At 37.8% G+C, this 19,207-nt stretch overlaps 1 protein-coding gene across 1 annotated transcript in view; it reads right to left on the bottom strand.

The window, feature by feature from the left end:
• LOC145767132 (transcription factor Dp-1-like) overlaps positions 1-19,207 on the bottom strand; it is a 35,241-nt gene that overhangs the window by 4,261 nt on the left and 11,773 nt on the right. Inside the window, exons 2-7 of the mRNA XM_082578894.1 lie at positions 16,409-16,469; positions 10,196-10,350; positions 9,223-9,419; positions 8,865-8,921; positions 6,477-6,645; positions 127-270 (exon numbers count right to left, since the gene is read on the bottom strand). Of these exons, the coding sequence (XP_082435020.1) occupies positions 127-270; positions 6,477-6,645; positions 8,865-8,921; positions 9,223-9,419; positions 10,196-10,350; positions 16,409-16,469 (783 nt within the window). The remainder of the gene's footprint in view (positions 1-126; positions 271-6,476; positions 6,646-8,864; positions 8,922-9,222; positions 9,420-10,195; positions 10,351-16,408; positions 16,470-19,207) is intronic.

Genomic DNA, 19,207 nt, shown 5'->3' with positions numbered 1-19,207 from the left:
GGGTTCATGCAAACAATTGAAGTCGAGCTTAAAGCATGATTCGGCAACGTTGATTCATGGTCTTTTTTCAAAAAATGAACGCAAAACAGACATTCTTCAAACTCGACTATTTTTTACACTATTTACCTGAAGAGACTGAACCTCTTGGGCTGAATTTGTAGGAAGCCCAACCCAGTGGATATCCTTCTTGTCTTTATAGATGATGTCCATCGCCATGAGAACGTTGAGAGCGTCATAGACACGTCGTCGTATATTCTTTTGATCATAACACTGTGAAAACACAACGCTGTTGATTAGCACGCAATACGAGGTACTGGAGCCGTACAACAGTCAATTGTCACACCGCTTTGGGTAACTTCCAAACTTGTAGGTAAGGTAAGATATCCTAAGAATACAGTCGCTACAAGTATCTCACTCACGAGGAGTACGAATTATAAGCAAATTTTTGTTTTGGATTTAGGCGATATAAATAGCATGGTGTTGGCCATAACTTTCCACAAGTCGAGACCCAGTTAGCAAATGCCGTCATTTTTACATTGATTCTACGTCTGCAGACGTTGAATCGATGTAAAAATGACGAATTTTCTGTGTGGGTGCCGTACTTCCACGTGAACATTCACTATGAAAAGTAGAGTTCACGCTTCATTGGAGCGCTTCAATGCAAACGAAGTGTGCTTTGGCTGACGGTTAATCAGTCAACTATTATTCACCAACACGGCATAATACAGTTCAGGAAACGCGGATGTAGGAGGAAACTTTAAAATCACTCATTCAAAGAACAACTGGTTGCATGGCATAAAAATCTCCAAGCGCAGAGTATGATTCAAAAAAGTAACGTAGAAACAACGCAACACTTAAAATAAGGCAAGGAAGTTTTAAAAGCAAACGAACTCCACTTTATGTGAGCCTACTATTTCTTTTCAGGTCAAGCACAATTCAATAAAGTCAAAGACATGAAAATGATCTTAGCTGCAGAATCACTGCCACGGTCACATGACTGGTGAAAGTTTAGAAGACTCACTCTGTGTATCCAAAACAATGTGGATTTTGCTGAGAAAACGATAAACGCTTTATCTTTAAGAAGCAACACAGCATCTAAGATGGCAGAGTCATAAGACAAAGAGATTGATGATAATAGATGACCGCAGAGACGAAGAGAATAAGTCGCTCTAAATGAGCAACATGCGAGAACAGAACGTATAAAAATACTGAGAACTCAGGTTCTGATCACCTGCACGTCGAATTCAGGAGAACCATGAATATGAACAATATTGTATGAAGAAAATGCGATGGACAGAACAAGATAGAGAATAGGAGTAAAGGCTGCAAAGAAAGAATTGGCTACCCCCACCCCCACCAGTGGGGACAAAACCACATTTGGATGATGATGATAATAAAGAATGTAGGTGCTGTTACTACAACGTTAATATATCTTCAGAATTATATTCCACATGAATACGTCACAGCAATTTAACAAATCATCTTGCAAAAGATAAGAACAAAATTTTATTTCTCAAAACATCAAATATTTATGAAGTTTACAAAAGCTCGTGACAACAAGGCAAAAGTAATCCTTGCAACAATAGCAAAGTAGGATGTACAACAACACAACGCAGTCTACCCATCACAATTTGCAAGCATGTCGAACCGGCATGAATTAATTAGCGAAGTGTAATAGAGTGAAGACAATTAACTTTAGGAGCTGAAAACTAAACTGCACGAAAGCGGAATTTAATGATGGCAAGTAAATAATATAAAAAAATCTGAAGTATTATTAGAACAGGGCAACAATTTTCTGGGGAATATCTGTGTTTTTCTCCCCGTCGGGAACATATCTTCTTGCTCAAACGACTTAAGAGCTTTATTATTGTGAGGATTAGGACATAGGGGATCTTATCAGATGACGACTAAGATGAAGCATCCCCGTCAAAACAAATTACGTTCTCTGCAGAAATTTCAACATTCATATCAAAACAAGATCAATCTAGGTATCTACAATGTATGCTACAAAAACCAAATGAGTGAATGAATCAATTGAAAATGCAAGCCAAAGTCTATTTTGGCTAGCTGCTGAGCAATGAGGCAAAACTAGCCTAAAATTTGTAAACATATGAAATCAATTCAATGCGACTTCATGTCACATCAACCAGGTATAGACTATGCCTGTATGTCCCTAAAAATAAATCTCTTTCTTCCGGCTTAGGCGATTCTCGTGTGATTACACGATTGCTTAAATTTTGAAAGAAATCGAACACAAAGAAACACGAAAATTACAAATATAATTTGTTTCGAAGAGCAGTGGGAAAGCTTCGGTGCAAGAAGATCTATTCTACTACTTGAGCAGCAAATTGCGAAACTCCTGCAGTGTTTTTTTTTCTATTGGCCTAATGTCCATTCAAAACCTCTTCGAAATCTGCTAAAATAACGCATGAGAAGTTCATACGAAATCGATAATGACAATCTCTAATATGAATGTTTCAAATTTTTCAATCGTGTTATCTGCAGTATGTTGCATTGCGGTTGTGAATTCATTGTTAGCCTAAAAAAAGCAGAAAAAACAGTTCAAAGCTTTATTAAAGGCAACATGTCATCTACACAATACCCGGAGGCATTCAGTAACAAAAGTTGCTGGCTCAAAGAGAAAAAGAAGTTCTTAAGTCCACACAATATAAAACTTTTAGTCGATCCTAAATCGATTTGATGTCACAATATCATAAAGCGACGTAAAATGACCAAACAGCCAATTGAATAGACACTCATTCATTCGTAGAGTTTTCTTGTATAATTTGCTCGCTGTTGCCAACTACAATAGAATGGAATGGAAAAGGCGGGAAAATAGTTCCGAGCCCCAAGTTGTCAGCCTTCAGGAATCTAAGAGACACCACTCAATGCATACCCAAGAGCCACAGCGTGTTTTACTGTTTAAGACTAAATCACGTAATTAGCTATTTACCAGGTAGGTCAAAAATACATGCAAATGAATAAATGAAAAGGTGCTTGCAACGCATAAATGTCAAGCAAGTGGCAAAATTACAATGAAGACAACTCCATGATGGTAAGATAAACAAAAGAAATGCTTTTCCGCCTTTGACTATGCCCTCCTCCCCCGAAACTAACCTACAGTTATGGTTTTGATGTCAAGTAACATCTTTTATCATGATCTTCCACGACATTTAGATATACACCGGAAGTTGCTTAAACAATGAACATACAGGGTAATCCAGTAAATTCTGGTAAGAACTCGCTATTTTTATTGACATATACTTATACACCTGCCCAGACGAGCTGACAACACAACCCTCTGTATTTACTGGTTCATTGCTTCCGTCAACGACAACGTGTAACTAAACTGTTGGCTTAGTTTTCACCAATTGAACAGTAACACACCTTTGCCGCTAGTTGAAGAGTATTTAACTGGCCGAGCAAATAGCAACCGTCGATTTCACAGTGACTTATTCATTTCCAGTTTCTTGTTGCTTCCAGATGCAAAAGATTATTGTGTAATGTGTAGCTGCTGCATACACATGTGATGGTCCAGAAACTATGAATATCTTGGCCCTGCAGCCAACATTGCCATACGAAGCAACAAATACCACACATGACATCCGGTCGCAATACAGAGAAAATGTCGCTTAGAAGTTGCACAGCTTTAAACCATACTGTCGAAAGCAATGACTACAGCCCTCCAAGATAGAAGCTGATTCACCACATTATCTGTTGCTATTGCGTGATGAATTGATGAAACAGTAATGAATTCAAAGAATCCCGATAACTTCGACGCAGCATTAGTGTATCTCGAAGCAATTTATGTGAATGAAAACACATAGCTACAATGGTTTCAAACTCGATTTCTTTGCGAGTTCTTATGATGGTAAACATTTCTTGCTTGCCTTGGCTTCCATACTTGAATGGACCATCGGGTTGTTTTAGAAATTGTCAAAACAGTAACGATAAGCAAACAACAGACACCTCCCAGTAAGCAAAGCTTGTTTCACATTGCTTCAATACCTACAGACGATGAATCAATGTAAGAAGGACCGATTTGCATTTGTTGGCTAGATACTTGACATCACATGAAGAAAACCAAATATGACGACCAACATGACAACGCTGGTCATTGCATAACCGCAGCCACTAACCGCTGGGCTGCGGTGCGTAGAAGTTTTCGTTTGCAAAGCCTGGATCAAAGAAAAATGACGTCATACAAGCAAAGACAGGTGGTTAGCGGGCACAAAATTATACCGTTGCCCTGGGGATAAAGATGTGTGCGATAAAATTGTGCTTTTTGATAACAAGACGTGCAATAAACGCTAGAATACTAATTTGTTATGTTGCTTGAAGTTGAAAATGACTTCTGCAAGACGTGTGTTGGAGGTTTTGAGTTAGTATTGACAGAATGAATGATGTGCCGTTGTAATGGTGATCCTGCACACCCAATTAGACAGTAGACACTTGACATTCAGTTGAAGCCTCTGTGCATGCTGTAGCGCTTAACAGTTGGTGAAATACGTCTGCTCAGATTGAATTAATGCAAAAAGGACAGATCGTGTGACTTAGGCTTGAATTGGCTTGTGTCAGTTTGCTTCTTTATTTCATTTCCCAGCCTTCAAAAGTAGCTGGGATAACATACAAACAGAACCATGGTGTGGCCAATTCGCCAGAGAACTTTCTTCAAAAGAGACTCTTTATCTCTTGAGGGAATTTTCTAAATATTTTCATTTTAAACAACGCCAAGTATTTGAAGATTGTCACGGAAAATCGCCAAGCAAGTAAACACCTGCTTAAGACAACTGATATATCAGTTACTGCAACGTCATGGTATGTGAAATAGATGCAAAAATTTACTTACTGACGTCAGTGTGAGAGTGGAACCTGTGAGAAAATGTGGCTAAAACATACACTTCGTCAAGCAATGTTGGAGCCGGTATTGATTTCCGAGTAATTCTTATTTAAAGAGAACGGTGGTCTGCGCTGCAAATTGAACTGTCAGACAGCCCATGCAAAGTCATTCACAAAACTAGACTATGATAATTTCCTGTGTTTATTATGCATCGTATTTGCTGTAACTAACCCTCAGCGTTTACCTTTGATGATGCAACGGAACGGTACCCGTTCAGGTATGTAGACGTAGATGTAAAAAAAAGGACTAATTTACTAATTCAGCAAACCTTTTTATTTCAATAAAACAGTCCGTTTTGTTTGCAGGCTATTGAATGCATCCAACATTCCTACATGCAGCTTGCAGAAGACCTCATGCATTGCAAATAACTGTCTACAGCGGATAACATTTCTGCTTATGGTAGTTAAGGCATTGCCTGAATAGAGCTCAGGAGGTTGAAGATTGGAGTTGATCAACGTCAACTCAACGTCAGCAGACGTTGAATCAATGTAAACATGATTGTGCTGTCTGGTAAGTCATTGGGAAACAAGTGGAGACAAACAAATTGTTTTTGAAGTAATGTTAGTGAAGTTGTAAGCAACATCACTTGGATCTATCCTCAATCGATGGAACTATGTCTGAAAACACAAGAAAATATGCAAAACTACGAAAAATGCAAGTGCTGGTCTGGTGGTTGAACGTCACATAAATCGAAGTTTACAAAATGTCGAAATGACACCAAACGAGAAATAATTTCATCACGTGGTTCACGCTCGGCGAAAGAATGTGCAGGTTCCCACCCACACATTGACCATTATTTTGAAGCTTCTGAAGCTGGATTACAAAGAAAATGCGGCAATATAAAGTTCGCCTGACGTCACACTCTCTTGGCAACGACTCGGGCGTTGTATCACTCATTTTGAAGCGAAATTTAAAATCTTTCTTCTCAAGCACTGCAGATTTATCAATGACATCGTGGCTGTCTGTTTACAACTTCAAACAGTTCAGTCATAAAAAAGCCTAATTACGGGCAGAAAATACGTCCTTTTTTACATTTATTCAACGTCTGCAGGCTGGGATTTGACTGGACAGCGCACCTCACTCATGTGACTCATTGCAAATTGTTGAGTGGAAGGGTCAAACGATAATAATCAGAGGTCACAACAACCCAGAACATACAATAGGGTGGTCTGATTTCTCGGTCCGTTAAAAGTAAAAAAAAACGCTTCATTTGCAAACTACCAAAAGAAAATCTTCTCTCACACTCACAGTCACTTCAAATTATCGTTATAGCTTGCGACTTTGGGTTTAAGGTAAAATTGAGAAATATTAAATTTGGGCTCAGGTTTGAATAATCCTGAGTCACACCGCTTCAAGTTGAAGCAGCTTTTACAATCTTTAGATAACCGCAATGCTGAGTCGTGCAGGTAAAAGCTTCAGCCTGGGGTGGTATAAAAACAACACCAGGCTAAAGACATACTAACAGGCTGATTAAAGTATAAGTCATCATCACTAAAACCTGTAGCTTTAAACTTCAGCATTATAACAAATAAAACTTTAAATACAAAAAACGTAATGGTGCCAGACTGCTTGTCACCTGTTGTTCTGAGAGGTGACGCTGGGAGTCGCTGTATTCTGTCACCAACTCATCGGCGACTTCGTTGTAGGTTGTTGTCACTTTCTGCTTCACTTTCTCGCATACCAACATCGCGAAATGCCGCAAGCCTTTGCTGCCCTTCTCGGTAGTGGGAGTTCGGCGCCGTTTACTGAAATTAAAATGAGAACAAATACTCTGAAAAAGGAACTGTTTATTTCGTCTTTTCTGTTGATCCAAGATCATGCAGAGACAATAAAAAAAAAAATACTTTAAAGGTAAGCGTTCAAAAATTTTTGTCGTATTCAGGCTTATGGCCGGTAGTTGAAGATTTAGCTTAAAAATCCAGGAAACCCAATCTTCGTGTCCACCTCTAGGCACGCCACTAAGTACCTTGCCAAAGACACAGTTGTATGCTCTTGATTGGTATCAAACCAGTGCCTTTTCAAACGTCGAATCAGAGCTCACACAGCGAACCAAATAAATTCTCTGCCTTCGACAGCGCTGTAGTACCGTATATATTTCGAAATATAGTTTTGTACATCAACTTTTGAGTTTTGACGTTTCATCCGCGTCAAAACTTTACATATTTATTTTTCAACCATAATATGATTTGCCTTGAAGACGCAGTTTACGGACTGCGGAGACCGGGCAATAGACCGTGACTGTGCTTCCTTCAGCACAAACAGATGGCAAGATTAAAAAAAAAATGCAAGAACCCAAGCATAAACATAACAACTAAGTTAAGCTGACCAATGCGTTAGGTTGGGAGCTTCATGCCGAACAATTCTGACTAAAACAAAGGAAATTGGCCAGGCCGAACACACCACAGGAAGATGGTAATTTAGTTTCAGTGAAACCTTAACTTACTGCTTCTCGAAATAGACCATACTAAGACTGAGTTTCGCTTTTAGCAGCATGATCGTTGCTTACTTCACAATGTAGATATATTGTGAAGTATATAATTATACATTGCGAAGTATACTACTCTAAATAGACTTGGAAGCAACTGCAGTGACAGAGTAAGTGTCGTAATGAAATTTATGCTTTTAAAAAGCAATTCCTAAAAAAAATCGGTTTGATTTTACCTGAAATACTACGCTATTTTGAAAAATTGTCTTTCATGTTATTAACAACACACGTCAACAACATAGTATATCGATTCACAACAAAACCTTTGAATTAGAGTCGCTAGTTGAGAGACGATTGTTAAAAAATATTATGCATTTTAATGAAATCGGTATTTTTTTGATAACACAAACTGTTGAAATGCAATTACCAAAATGCCTAAAAATTATCAAAGCCTACTTTTTTGTTCAATCTGTAGGCTACAACTGCTTTGGAATTATAGGTGCTAGCTATGACATAAAGCATGGTGCCACGTAGACTGCATTCGACATTGGCTTTCAATATGCGTTCTCTTCAGTTACATGACGCAACCGTAGTTCAAGTTGGTGCTTTAACATTCAAGTGGAAAAACCGCATTTTTAATCGCTGACCTTTTTTAATTTTGCATTGAGTAGCCCTGTAGCCAGATAGGTAAAAATAAACAATCAACAAAACGTTTAATCAATTGAGAAGGGCTCCGGGTACAACAAGATTTGCTGTTGTGCCAATGAGTTGGCCTTCTGAAAAGGCTTAAAACAAAACTTTAAAGTGGCACTTAACTAAATTACACGTTGTTTCGTTTGTCTTCTGTGGATCGTAGAGATAAGTTGCAAATTGTTATTACCCAGCCAGCAAATTAGCCCATTTTACATTGATTCAACATCAGTCGATGAAAAATAGCTGATTTGCTTGCTGGGTGACAGCTGTTTGAGTATGAAAGACACGAGATGTTTTGAAAAACACTCAAGTAACATTGGTGTCCGGCCTTGTCGGCAGAGCACATTTGTCTTTTCTGCAGTGGTCCAACTTGTAGATTCCAACCGCATTATCGGAACGTGTCTCTTCGCCGAAACCCAAAACTTGATGCAAGTTTCCTTGCAATATTTTGATGTGTCAGGAAGTTTAACGAACGAAAAATTATCCACTGAGACAGGAGTTCTTAACCAGGGGTGCACGGCTGTACGCATCACTGAGGGGTGCGAGGCCTGTTTCCAGGGGTGCGGAAATGCTGTTTGCTGAATCATTCAAGGTTAGTCATAAAACCACTTAAGAAGCTATGCTTGTTTACCGGGCTTCAACAAGCATTCCGAATCATAGATGACTTACTGTTCGGCCATTCTAGGAGCAGGTGAACTGGTTGACGATTTCAAGGTGGTAGAAGCCAACAAGACAAAAGGTTAAAAATCACTGCACTAGAGAAGTAACAAGACTATACAAAATAAATGCACCAACAATACTTGTTTAACTTTAAATCACGCGAATATGCTCGTCAACCGTACTTACGTTTCAGAGCCTTGCGTTGTATCATTGAAAACAGAAGGTCTCTTGTAACGAAGGGGACTGGATAATACAAAAGAGCTGCCATCAGGTTCACATTGCAAAACCTTTATTTTAAGACTTCATGGAGTAGGCTTAGCCATTGCGTACACTTGATCAAATCAAGCTACAATCCTAAACTGTGTCAATTTTCAAGAAAGAAAAAAAGAGTTGTGTCAACAATCAACATCAAGCAAAATCCTTGAAACCAATTGAATCTTCAGCAATTAACTAAAACAATAGTAAGAAAATGATAAAAAGTATATACTGTATATCCGGTATGAAGTTGATAGCTCAGAGCCGTATTACACAACAATACCCTTACCTTTGAGCCCACGAAGGGGAAATTGTGGATAATCTGTCCGGTGATGCTACTTGAGCAAAGGAGGTATTGGCTTGAATAACTGTCGCTATTTGGGGAGTAGAAGACAGGTTGTTGGGTGCAGTAACCCGATTTAAAAACGCCGGGCTCTGACTTGCAGAACCATCAACACGAAAAAGCTTAGTGGGGGTTGAAGCAACCTGAAACAACCAACTGACAGCTCATTACCCACTTCAAATCTTGATTTAAAGTGTAAAAATATTTACAGCATACAACTTTATCATAATGACGAGGTGAAACATCAGTGTTATACATATTGATATGCCGATAGGTTGATGTTTAAAAACATGTTTCTTTGGATTTGCCTTTTCTCTGTTTCAAGCGAGGGGCGAAGGTCCATTCTTTCACTATCCCAGGGTGTCAATGCTTTCTCAAAACAAAGAAGCCACTGCTAGAAAATGCAGGGGATAATTTGCTTGATTCTACAGTTTTATATTTCTCTTAAACTGTTTTTTCCTAACTTTTTTGCACACTTATCATAAAATGAATAATTTGCTTCATGTTGATGTTCAAACGGTTAACACCAAGTAACACCATAATATTCAGAACTACCCTGTTAAACTTTGGGTGTTACTTCGTTTTGCAAGATACAAATAATTCAGGAATCAGCATAAAAGTAGCTTAAATCCCAGGATCTAGGACACTATTTTGGTAAATGTACAGTATATAGTAATTAGTATATAATACTACAGCAATAGCATTTTATAGAGACTAGAGAGCCTTCAGTTCTGCTTTACTGAGCAAGTTCATGATTGCGTAGTCTAAAATGGTTTATTATATTAGGTATTACTTATCAAACAAAAAAGCAAACACTTCTATCATATCATTCATAAAGAAGTCATATGTTGAACACTTCTGCTAATGCAATTAATTTAGGAAGATCTTTTACAGTATAGTACTGCAATGAAAATCGTACCAAAGTCTGGCCAGCAGACAAATCAGTCGTTTCTTTATCTTGTTCTAGGTTAAGCTTTGGTATCGTGATAGTATCTCCTACTTTCAACTTGGTGCCATGTGGTAAGACCTTCGTTGATCCACTGACAGGAAGATTGAAAAATGTTGCCACGCCACCTATTAATGTTGTTTCAGGTAAGACAAACTCACAATGAATATGCCCTCAAGCTCAAAACTAGTCAAGAGCCCTTTCCAAAAATAATAAAGTCTGCACATGCTTAAGAGTAACCCTGATTTAAATTTTCAAAACGTTCTTCTTAAATAGCCTACAGTGTACGAATTTATGTACTTTTTCCTGAATACAAAGCATTCACAGATCCCTATATTTTAACTTTCCTGTTAGGAACCATTACATGCAAACACCTGATACAAAAATAACAAGGTCTATTTGCAGTTTAATGCTAGTTGGCAAACAATCTATTAAAAATTTGAAAGTACTGGATTTATAGTTCATTGACTCATCAACAGTTATAGGGTCATTCCAGCTCAATTCACCCAGTGCTGTTAACACCACCATCACCGATTTACATCAAATTTGGTTTGTGGTTAGGTTTTGGGCAAAAACGCACAAATTTTAAATTTTATCAAAATGCGGCCAGTGGTTTTGGAGATATGGGCCTGTGAAATTTCGTATTTTGGGGGAAAATTGGGGTACCCGGCTTATTTCAAAATGCCATTTCTCAGCAACCACTGCGTGTATTTTAATGAAATTGGTGTCATTTTGCAGGAAATTGGTCAAGGATTTCATTTCTGTGGTTAATTTTCAAAAATAAGCATGTTTGGGGGTAATGACCTTTTGACCTTTGCTTTGACCTTGATTTTGACCTTGTGGATCACGTGATACAAAAAACTTGTCTACATGAAAAATATTCCTTGATACCATCTCTATAACATATGAAAAAATGGGAGAGGTAATATTTTTAGTTTAGCGATAGTTTTCATTCAAAGAGGACAATATCTGTGAAATTTTCATAAAATCCGGTTAGCTTAAACCTTATATTGTAGAATAATTCTTGCTGTTCTTGCAACAACAGTGTACCAGCTTCATTTTTAATATGAGAAATTGATTTCGCCATACTGTTATAGCATGGTCAGTCTGATAAGGTATATCGTTATCCATAGGCGCCGAGTTTTCAAAATAGCTGGGCGGGCGAACACATACTGTCACGTCATTAAGGTTATTTTGTGCGTTTTACAAAAGGGCGATTTTGCTAGGTTGTTGGGCTAGCCTAGTTTTACATTTAAGTCTATGTCTCCTCTAACACGATTTGGAAACAAGTAATAAATATAATTGGTACGCAACAACGTCTGGTCCTGGTAATTCAGTTCCGCATATTTTTTGTGATTGGTATGTGCGGGTTGCGGGACGAAACTTGCGAGTTTAATATCAGTGACGTAACAAACGCAACTGTGATGATTGAGACGACAAATTTAGAGCATTTTGGCAGCAGAGTTAATTGATAACGTTGTTTGGGAGAAAATTACTCCTTTGAAGAACAATGCTACAGTTTTTACACCGATTTAACATCTGGCGATGTTAAAACGATGTAAAAGCAGTGGAAATTGCGGTCAGACTTTTGCCGCAAATGAACTTCCTCACAGGTTTGCGCAATTTACTTGATTTAAAGCACTGGGCTACCAGTAGCAGAGTGGAGACAAACGGCGCGGCTGGACACTTTTGCTACTTTAACGGCAAATCAACGTTGTTTGACGTTTCATGAATGTAACAATAGCAATAGTTGACAAAAACTAATCGCTTAATTAGTAGGTCTAGTAGGGCCCAACATACAAGGAATTCAATTTTTCAATGTCAAGCCTGACCGGATTTTGAAGCTTGCAAAGAAAAATTGAAAAAAAGATTCTCGTTGGCAAAGACAATAAAAGAAACACTAAAATTCCATAGATTTGTTCCGATTTCTGAAACAAAATTATTCGCGTACAAACTCAGTGCTCAAAAAAATCTGCCTGAAATAGTGTCAGTGAGATGAAGACCTTGCACTTGAAGCATTGAATGAATTTATCAACATCGCAAAACAGACATATGTGTGCTGACTGCTGTATATATGATTATGAACCGTGGATAGGTTTGGTGAAAGACATTTCTGATGAGTTTGGAGACTATCATGTAAACTTTATGCATCCTCATGGTCCAGCCAGAATCTTCTACTGGCCTACCTCTGCTGATAAATGCTGGATCGATATTAATAACATTTTTTGTATCATTGAAACTCCTTCCATGATTGCATCTGGCAGATGTCGTTACACTATTTCCAAAAACGATACAATTAAACTTCACAGGTTGTGTAAAAACTGGTCAGCTCAGTGATTGCTGTCTATGGAAAACTTTCAGAACCTAACATTTTGTCTGTTGTGTCTTGACTAAACTGTGTCATTTAACTCATTTTTATGCAGTATTAATTGGGAGCGTTTATGTATTACATCATCAGAATTTGAGATATTTTACCCCTTCCCCCATTTGCCATCATTTCCCAATGTTATAAGCTTATTTTACAAAAAAAAAAAAACACCCCTCATCATCATTTTGGACCCATTCTTTCTGATGATGCAATGTGCATATCGTTCCATTTGTACATACCATATATACTATTTTTGAAGGTGATTTTAAGAAAATTTGTTGAAAAATCATGAGACATGCAAACTTTGAGTGAAAATTATGGCTAAAATAGAAATATTACCTCTCCCATTTTTTCATATGTTATAGAGATAGTGCCAAAGAATATTTTTCATGTAGACAAGTTTTTTGTATCACGTGATCCACAAGGTCAAAATCAAGGTCAAAGCAAAGGTCAAAAGGTCATTACCCCCAAACATGCTTATTTTTAAAAATTAACCACAGAAATGAAATCCTTGACCAATTTCCTGCAAAATGACACCAATTTCATTAAAATACACCCAGTAGTTGCTGAGAAATGGCATTTTGAAATAAGCCGGGTACCCCAATTTTCCCCCAAAATACGAAATTTCACAGGCCCATATCTCCAAAACCACTGGCTGGATTTTGATAAAATTTGAAATTCATGCTTTTTTACCCAGAACTCACACACAAACCAAATTTGAGGAAAATTGGAGATGGTGGTGTTAAAAATTTCATTTTTTTTGGGTGATTTGATGTGGAATGACCCTATACAAAAAAAATGTTGTACCATAAAACATTTTGGTAATTTTTGTGGCTACTCAAAAAAGTCAATTCATTCGTGACAAGCTGGCAGCTATTAAAATGATTAACACAGTGACAGTGTTATATGCATATTAGGGTGTTTCATTTGCTCCCTTTATTTGAATTTTGATCTGTCCCTAAGTTAATTCTGTTCCATTTGGGAAAAAAATAACCTGGAAATAATTTTTAATTTCATGGCCCCCCGTTTACCCCCCCCCCCCCCCACCGCGACTCCGAAATTTCTGCCTACTCCAATCGCCATAACTCAAAAACCACTTTAGATAGACATGGGTTGTTGGGTATCAAAGTTATTGGCATACCCCACTTTAATTCAAAAATGCTGCCAAAATAACAATCTGAGCAAAAAAATTTTTTTTTTCATTTTTGCACAACTTAAGAAAAGCAGTTAGCATGAATATTGAATAGCCAAACATACGATGTGAACAACCAAACATAAGTGGCAACTGACACAACACCAAAATTAATCACATGACACAATATTATCAAAAATCATCTATGAAGTAATAGGACATCACAATAAGTAATAGCACAGCAGGGGCTCACACAACCTCCATTAAGCAGGCAGCAACCTGGTGTGTTGTGCTTAGCGCATTGGTCTTCGCACCAAAGAGTGTTTACATTAATTTCAGCTACTGAAACCACTGTGTTACAGGCAACTCCAAAGCGAGTTCTGCAAAAATTGCCTACTATGTGCTGTGCTTCAATGATGTTTTTCCGTCCTGGAGGATAAAAATTCAATGACGACAACACAAGTGGGACATGAATCATGAATAGTAACACAGCAACAGCTAACGCTCATTAAGTAGGACATGGATAGGATACTAAGGCCCGTATTCTAAGATCCAACTTGAGTTCAAGCTGGAACACAAGTTGAACTTGGGCTATGGTAATACCAACATGGACCAAGTCAAACTTGAGTTTCAGCTTGAACTCAAGTTGGATCTTAGAATACGGGCTTAAGTTATCTATAATCCTGCAAAATGCAAATATTACATTTTTTCAAAAACTGCAAGTACGAATAGTATCCAAGCCAGTTGGTTGACACATTATCAGGATTGATGATGCATGCATATAATCGTCAAAGAGGCAGTTGGGCATCATCAACAGTGGGTGCTTCTTTTGCGAAGGAATGGTTGACACTTTCTGTGATTTTCTGCCACTTGCAGGGTGTCTTGGTATTGGTCTTCACTGCGAGAAGATCTCAAGAAGTCTGAGCTTAATTTTATATACCTTTCAGCACAGTCATTAATTACATTGATTCCTAGGACATTTACCAGGTTTTCTGTTAAGATGCTGTTATCATGCCATTCATTAACAGGCAGGTGCAAAAATTTATTGTCCAGGTTCAACAAGTTGATAAAATAGCATGAATCTTGTCCAACTAAATCACCAAGCCTTGTTGATGGCCCAAAGTGTTGTGGAAATTTTGGTTTTCAAACCCAGATCCATTTGGGATGGCTGAGTGTGTATCAATGCATTGTAGCATTCGATCAGAAATCATTTCCTCTGTCAAGTACCAAAGGTGTCTCTTTAATGCCTTCAGAGCAATACAGTTATTGATGTTGCTGTAAGTGAACAGCATCTTGTAAAACTTTAAATCATTCCATGGAGCATCAGTGGGTGATGAACATGTCAACCACCACTGAGAATACACATGACATGAGTGACGAAGTTGACAAAGCCTCTTATCTTTGAGGTTTGTTGAGTGGTAGTAACAGTGCCAAGTGGAAGTTCTCCAATGTACTTTCCCAGAAGATATATCTTAATGGAGTACATCAGCTGTGACGTCCATCCGGCTTTATGCAAAGCTCCTGGGTTATTGGATTTTGCAGTGAATTTTCCAGGAAAATACGACAGAGTTCAATGAACTCTAATTAATCACCCCTCTGGAAACTATGCTGAGCAGTACAGCGTATCATCAGGAGACTTGGTAATTTCAAATTTTAGATCATTAAAAATTTAAGACAGTGGAGTGACTTCCCCTATAATAAATGGTGTCTACAGGCAGACCACAAGGGACGCTGCAGACTATCTTGAATCTTGATACATGCTGCTGAATACATCAGAAAGTTTTTTTTAGCTACCCATTACTGGATGGAGGCAATCATTTTGACCTTTCTTGCACAAGAAAACAGCAGCACAGTGGTTTCAGTAGCTGAAATTAATGTAAACACTCTTTGGTGCGAAGACCAATGCGCTAAGCACAACACACCAGGTTGCTGCCTGCTTAATGGAGGTTGTGTGAGCCCCTGCTGTGCTATTACTTATTGTGATGTCCTATTACTTTATAGATGGTTTTTGATAATATTGTGTCATGTGATTAATTTTGGTGTTGTGTCAGTTGCCACTTATGTTTGGTTGTTCACATCGTATGTTTGGCTATTCAATATTCATGCTAACTGCTTTTCTTATGTTGTGCAAAAATGAAAAAAAAAATTTTTTTTTGCTCAGACTGTTATTTTGGCAGCATTTTTGAATTAAAGTGGGGTATGCCAATAACTTTGATACCCAACAACCCATGTCTATCTAAAGTGGTTTTTGAGTTATGGCGATTGGAGTAGGCAGAAATTTCAGAGTCGCGGTGGGGGGGGGATAAACGGGGGGCCATGAAATTAAAAATTATTTCCAGGTTATTTTTTTCCCAAATGGAACAGAATTAACTTAGGGACAGATCAAAATTCAAATAAAGGGAGCAAATGAAACACCCTAATGCATATGGTTGTAAAGATAACCAAGAAAAATTCCTAATAGTGTGAATTTAAGTGCCCAGCTCAATGCCTAATCTAGAATTCAAGCTAACATTATTATAATCAAGTTATTCCTTGACTACGACAACACTTAACTCCAACAGACACGACAACACTTAACAACACAACACGACAACACTTAACTCCAACAGAGACAAAACATTAAAACTTAATATTCATTCAAGTGTCACAATTTTGATTTAAATCGAAAAATTTTCTTTTGTATCACCTTTCATGGGACTTGAAGATGGTGGTCTCACATTTATAACATTGGCATTGGGAACAGTATTCTGCAATATGAAAATATATTACAAAGTGTCCATAATATGAAAGATATAAAACAAAAAACGATGAACACACAAAGCAATATCACTTGCGAAGATACACCTTAGGGATACACCTGTACAAATGTTGAACAGTTAAGTTGAAAGAATTGTCAGTATGCGTAAGATTTTTTTTATTTTGAAAGTATGGTATGTATGGAAATATCACGTAATTTAGACAAGTAGTAATCTAAGTTTTTGAATTCATGTTTCAGTTTCACATTGCATTAAATTTTCAAAATATTATTTGTATGTCTCCTTGCTTTAATTCAGCAATGGGCAAACTTTTTGACTTCATAACTGGTGGGCAATGTGAGTATCGTGAAGCCAAGCCTTAAAGCAGCCGGCGGCCATGGCCGCTAAGCAGTGCTTGAATGACCGCCGGTGCTACCTCCTCAGTCAGCCAATTCGGCCGCCGGTTTTTTCTAGCCAGTTATTTAATTTCGCAATAGAATGATCGTGAATTAGCCTAACTGTCGAAAATATGTAGTATTGAAGAGTGACGCAGAATTAGGTCAGCACGTCATAATCACCACTGTTGTATTTTGTGGAAAGATTTGCTATTGTATGGAATATATCCATGTGTGATCGGCTGGCAATATTGTCGCTTTTATGTCGATTCAATGTTGTTGGACATTGAATCGTTGTTAAAAAAGAAGAACTACCCAGACAACAAAATTCGTCATTTTTACCCTGATTTAACGACTGAATCAATGTAAAAATGACAAATATTGTTCAAGAGCGCTCTAGTGGCCGCCGAGCCAAAATTCCTTAAATTGGCCATAATACTTTTTCTAGTGGGTGTAGGCTAATGATTTTGGTGTCTAACCCCACTAAATCAAGTCTTAGGAAGTCACTTCTGCAGTCTAAAATGATGCATGGGCAGCCAAAATTGCACAATGACATTTTTGCTCTAAAAAGGGCATTTTATGGGAAAGAAATGGCATTTTTAGATATTTCGGGCAGTTTTATGAATAAAATACTAAAAAAAGTGTAACCTAGGTAAACCACACTAGGATGTGACCATTTGTGTGCAAACTGGCCTCTAGTCCAATGAGGTGGTTGAGGTGATATGAGGTCCAATAGACTACAGAAGCATACGTTAGTGCAGCTGCATGTTGCATATATATTTATTTGATAGTGTAAACTTAACTATTGCATTTATTACAGCTTTAGATATTGTGTATTTCAATGTTCGTAAATATCTGATCACACTTAACTTCATTGAGTTTATATGATGTTTAATAGAGGCAAAACTTGCATTTGGCTTCTGAGTAAGCATTCCATTGAACACATCCTGGGTAGTGTGCACACAACCCTCTTGTTTTTTACTTTTTTTTGTACTATTGACTTGTAGATTTGTGAGGTTGTTCCACTAGCCAAGAATCTTTGCTGGTCCGAAAATCAGTAGAATTGGGGCACGTTTATGTGGGCCACCATCCCATTTAAATTTTCAGGATTGCCATTAAGTAAATATTGAATTACCGGTATTTTCACGCTTCTCAGCAGAATTTGTATGTTTCACCAAAATAATATGAATAAAACTTTTGCCTGTTCAACTATTTATCGTACAGGGAATTAAAAGAATATGCTTGTCTATACGAGTTGTTTGTGAATTCACACTTTTTACGCGTTGGAATAGCTAAAAATACAACTCCAGTGAGCGGAAGTGGTCTAAAATTCTAATTTCGCACTGGAAATAGATCAAATACACATAGAAAGTTACCAATAGGCCAGTAAGTTTGCTACATGAAAGCCTGGTATTGAATCTGTATGTATACAGTAGCCCTAACACATTTTGTCACAGAAGGCAATGTGATCGACTAGTCTAATCTGTGCAAGAGGATGTTAGTTTTTTCTCTTTCTCAAATTAGGTGTGTCTTTTCTGCTAGCTTCCACTATTTGTAAAGTGTTTTGATAGTGTTCCTCGTTTCTGGCACTATGTAGATAATCGGTGCTCAGTTTAACTCCATGTTCAGCCACATTGTAAACAGCTTTCTGGTATGACTCTGATTCAGACCATTTTTCTACTGATAAAGGAAGTAAATCATCATTTATCTCTAAAACAGAGAAAAAGAACCGAGAGTCCTTTGTGATAAAATCTGTCAGTTTTGATTCCAGATTGATTTCTGATGGAAAACGTGGTCCGTAGCTAGCCAGTGCCAAACCGATCTGCTGGTGTAAAAACAGGATCTGTAGGTTTTACATGTATAAGTTCATCAGCCATCTGATGTTTTCCTCTTCCTGAACTTCAGAGCTGAACAGTGCCAGTGGTACCATCTCAGCAGAGAGATACCAAAATTGACGTTTGAAGCTACGTTCAGCAGCATCTGATATCAACTTATGCTCTGCTCCATATCTGAGAATGTTCTTGTACATAGTCAAACAGTTCCAAGGAGCATCTACAGCAACACTACACCAAAGCCAATATATACAGTAGATGAGTGAAATAAAAATCGTGAGATCTTTCAGTTTAGCCACTTGTGAAACTGATGTGATAGTTCCCTTAGGTAACTTAGCTTTTTGATTTTCCAGTAGCACCAATTGATAGGAATGAATCAATTTGGCCATCCATCTGGCCTTGTGTGTGGCCCCAGAACGGTAGAATTTCACATTTTGTAGACCAGGACTGATATAAGCAATGCACAAGTTCATAAGTTATTTATAGTCGCCTCAAATGAACTTGTATTTGCTTTGTGCAAGTT

This window comes from Aplidium turbinatum, chromosome 3, assembly GCF_918807975.1.
Source record: "Aplidium turbinatum chromosome 3, kaAplTurb1.1, whole genome shotgun sequence".
NCBI lineage: Eukaryota > Metazoa > Chordata > Ascidiacea > Aplousobranchia > Polyclinidae > Aplidium > Aplidium turbinatum.
This window is presented reverse-complemented; position numbering and strand designations above follow the sequence as displayed.